Source organism: Sphaeroforma arctica (genome assembly GCF_001186125.1).
Source record: "Sphaeroforma arctica JP610 unplaced genomic scaffold supercont1.1812, whole genome shotgun sequence".
Lineage (NCBI taxonomy): Eukaryota > Ichthyosporea > Ichthyophonida > Sphaeroforma > Sphaeroforma arctica.
In genome coordinates this window covers 6,747-11,125 of record NW_014038746.1, presented here as the reverse complement: position 1 = coordinate 11,125, position 4,379 = coordinate 6,747, and the positions used below count along the sequence as shown (strand labels likewise).

At 42.8% G+C, this 4,379-nt stretch overlaps 2 protein-coding genes across 2 annotated transcripts in view; one reads left to right on the top strand and one right to left on the bottom strand.

The window, feature by feature from the left end:
• Positions 1-244: 244 nt before the first annotated feature.
• On the top strand, positions 245-1,175 carry SARC_11660 (hypothetical protein; the record flags this gene model as incomplete). The annotated part of the gene is made up of 2 exons (XM_014294249.1): positions 245-279; positions 961-1,175. Coding segments are annotated over 2 exons (242 nt in total), but the record flags the coding sequence as incomplete, so codon positions are not given.
• Positions 1,176-1,763: 588 nt separating this feature from the next.
• The window catches only part of SARC_11659 (hypothetical protein), a gene marked incomplete at its 5' end in the record, with an annotated part of 4,939 nt that continues 2,323 nt past the window's right edge, over positions 1,764-4,379 (bottom strand). The window contains 3 exons of the mRNA XM_014294248.1: positions 1,764-2,533; positions 3,312-3,416; positions 3,789-4,000. Coding sequence (XP_014149723.1) covers positions 2,444-2,533; positions 3,312-3,416; positions 3,789-4,000 — 407 coding nt within the window. The 3' untranslated portion in view covers positions 1,764-2,443. The remainder of the gene's footprint in view (positions 2,534-3,311; positions 3,417-3,788; positions 4,001-4,379) is intronic.

Below are 4,379 nucleotides of genomic sequence, written 5' to 3'. Positions count from 1 at the left end.
TATCCGTTCATCTCGAAGAAATACCCGGCAATGTGTTGGTGGATGTTTCACACTTTCAAGAGCACATGCCTCTAGTGGTGCCCTTGCTTATCTAGTCACCAACAGTCACATGAATATTACTATAAAGTTCCTCCCCGCGGACGTTGCTTGTCCATTCAGGTTCTGATATCTATCTTTTCTGTGCACGCGTGCTTGCGCGTAGTGCTCATCCGTCGTGCTGTGGACATCAGAGGGTCGATCGAGGGAAAGTTGGTGGCCTTTGACAAGCACTACAACATGGTAAGGATTGGTACAACACGGTGATGTTCGGGACAATCTATTTATAGATTCGTACCCATTTCCTTTTTAGGCAGAACTGGGGTTGTATTTATAGGGACATGCAATACTGGTACCGCGCCCACTGATCTATTCAAAGAGTAAACAGGAGTAATTCTTCTACTTAACTAGTGTTATGTTCGACAAGGTAAAGGGTGCATTGAGCAACCACGACCCTTTGCACCACCAGACCATACAAGCAGGTGGGCTAAGCAAAGTTTACTAGGACTCGTTACAACCTTCTAAAGCGCTGCATGGATACAGTTCAGAATGACCTGCAGCCGTTAGTATACTGTGGTGTGCAACTCTCCGGTGTACGAACGATATAACAAATAAGTCGCAGACACTGCCTGGTAATAAAACACCCACTTGCAGCCTAGTGGATAGCATGCCTGTCCAAGATTACGTATGCATGTTTGTATATGTGCATGTGTGTATGGATGTGTATATGTACATAAGGATGTATGTATGTGTATATGTACATACGTGTGTATGTATGAGTCTGTGTACATATGTATGTATGTACGTGTGTATGTAAAATTATGTAAGCATACACGTATACAATGTTGTTATCATAACACACTGGCAATCTCTAACTAGAATACAGCTCAACATACTACTACATACGCCTTCACCACACATTAGGTAATGGCCGACTGCGAAGAACGGTTCACCGTCCCGCACTTTCGGATACCCAAGGACAAGACTGCACCTGTGGCATTTAGTTTAGGTCACCCCTACATAGGCGATCCACCTTGGCCTGCGGCTCGAGGGTTTGTGTGGAGGTATCGGAAGACAAAGCAGATCATGCTGAGGGGAAGCAGTATTGTGTCGGTGGCTCCATTGATTTGATATAGGACAAAACTGTACCTGTGGCATTCTTTTTAGGACACCCATACTTAGGCGATCCTCCACAGTCTTCAATTCGATGATTTGTATGGAGATATCGCAAAAAAAAAAACTCTCCCCCCCTCTCAGATTATGCTGAAGAAAAACAGTATTGTGTCGGTTGCTCCATTGCTGTGATTTACGACAAAACCGCACCTGTGGCATTTGATTTAGGACACCCTTACATAGGCGATCCACCCGTATCGCAAGACAAAACAGATCATGCTCAAGAGAAGCAGTATTGAGTCGGTATCCCCATGACTGTGATTTAAGACACATCTGCACCTGTGGCATTTAGTTTAGGACCACCGTATATTCGCGATCCACCCTGGCCTTGAGACTGCTTGTGGAGCTATTGCAAAACAAAACCCTTCATGCCGAGGATAAGCAGTACTGAGGCGATGTCTCCTTTGCGGCGATTAAACGGACAGGCTGTGATAACATCGCGAAACATAAGCTGACAGGAAGAATTGCTTCTCAATATAAAAGTGTTTACTTCATGTACGTGTAGTTGCGGGACATACTACTTCTCAATATAAATGTGTTTACCTCATGTGTGTGTAGTTGCGGGAAATTAAATACCTTCCGAAGGTTTGGCTTTTATTTGTTTCTATGTCAATTAAACGTGACCATGTCGCTTGCACGGCCTAATTTTTCGTACATTGCGTTCTCTTATGTTTGTGAGAGAGTTAGTTGTGTTGTAGGTTGCTGTGGTCGTTTCCAGTAGAGTGCATATCTCAGCACCAGTCACAGTGTTCAGCTGAGTAACCGACGTACATTAGGATGAAAATGGGTCTGTTCGCGATCTAATTAGTGTCTTTGGTGGATATCAGCTACGAGCTTCCGAGGTCTTTTGTTCCATGCCGCTGCAGCATCTACAACATCCGCACAACCCAAAAACCCTTAAAATATTCCTATCACCTCTTTTGAAAGTCCTCTTATAGCGTAATCCATATGCACCCGGTGTACATACGAGCGCTTCACAGTCTGCGCTGTGGTGTCCAGAGCGACAGATAGCTCTCCGTGTCCACGAAATGTATCAGTACTGGGGTTGTTCGGATAGTCGCAGGGTCTAAGTGTGCGAGTGCTTATATGTATGTTGGTCGGCTGAGGCGTGTACTATTTACTACTATTTTTGTGGGGGTTATACCCCGTGTTGTGTTGTCAGGTTGGTGACTATCAGTCAGAATTCCGAAATAATCAGGAAAGGAATTTGGACCGCAAGTTTGCAAATCTATTGCTATCGATCGGAGACATATTCCCGCAGATTCCGCTTCCTGGCCAGTCTATGCCAAACCTGTCCAATGATGTCTCCGAGTCTCGCCTCAATCTGTTGCATTTTTGAACGTAAAATTAAAGCGATGGGAAATATTAGCACGGCCAATATTTCAATTGATGGAATTAAAAATACCTTAACGCAATGTTGTCTCGAAATTACTAGATGCAAAGTGACATGTGAGGCAATCTATGCTGAGCCTGTCCAATGATGTTCCCCGAGTTTCGTCTCGATCTGCTGAACATTCTCTGAAAGCCATGTCTAAACACTTGTGGTGTGGACATGTCAATCCTTCATTTTAAAGTTGTTTTATAAACATTGGGAACATTTAAGTACCACTTTACATAGGTGTTTTAGGGACATTGTGAATATGGCAGTCCTGGGTATGAGGAGACCATAAGAGCTTTATGCAAGATGCAGAATTTGTGAAGAAAACCCCGATTATTTTGGTACCATTTACACTAGGCGAAGAACCCCATACACAAAACATCTCATGGCCCGAAAGCAGTCGCTGGTGAGTAACATTGCCTGCCCTGGGGAAAATGCGATTTATTCTTACAGTGTCGTATACCAGGGAGCCATGGAGAACCACATTCTCTAACACTTAAACTATAAAAAATCCCTGAATCATCTAATAAATTCTACTATTGCACATCACTCAGTACATACACTCGACCAAACAACACACATATAAACAGCGGGCTACGCGATACCTTCGGAGTGGCTAAAACATCTGCTCTGATCTCGCCGAAGTTGACAATGTTTACATACATCTCCAATACACACGCATACTTTTGAACGAGATAAATGTGGCCAACTGGCAGCTTGATACCTTCAACGTGGCGATATCATCTGCTCTGGTCTCGCCGATGTTGACTATGGCTACTGGTATACCCTTCTCGGCCGCATGCTTGGCGAACCTCCATCCAGAATATACCTGGTTGGGCCAATTACAGGATAGAAGAGGTTATTGATAAGGTCTATGATAGTTATCGGTCGAGCGGTCCAAGCTTACGCATCCCTGATGTAGAATATAAGCCTGATCCCTAAAACATACATGTCTAACTAAACCACACTACATAGCACCATTCGCAATACTACTGCACTGAACACATGCATAACCGACAACTGGCGCAGCACGCTCCCACCATACCAGAGTATAATACAGACATGGACAAATAACTGTTATAACAACAAGCAGAAATATTCTAGTACAAGCATAGGCATGCATGTGTGCTTAAACATACATATATACGTATATACACCACGCGCCAAACCACACCACAGACCCACAGCGGTACACATATACCTTCATAGACGACCCTAGTATCAGCAATCCATCCGCTTCCTCTATACGTGCGTATGTAAAATCGACACGTTCTTTTGGAACGTTTCCGCCAAAGAATACCAAGTCTGGTTTGAGTAGCCCGGGTGCGCCAGTATTGTCATAGCAATGTGCATTCGTGCACTCGGGCGATTGGAACGTCGAGTAGTCTACGTTGAGCAGACTGACATCCCCGTCTGAAGTGGTCGAGTGGAATGGGAAGTCAGAAATAATTGGGAATAATGTCTTGAGAGATAACAATGTGGAATCCCGATTTCATATATGAGGTCCTGTTTTAAAATATTTTGTGATCCCTAATTAAAAATCATAGTTGAAGTTGAACGCGGAACGATGCTATTAAAAAAATTGTGTTTAGGGTTCAGGAGCGCTAGTCTGGTCACAGCTGAAACCACCCACAATTCTATAACACAACCGCCCAACAAATTATATACAACAAATATACATATACATATACATATATATATATACATATATATATATACAATAAACATATATATAAATAAATATATATATATATATATATATATATATATATATAATATAATATATATAATA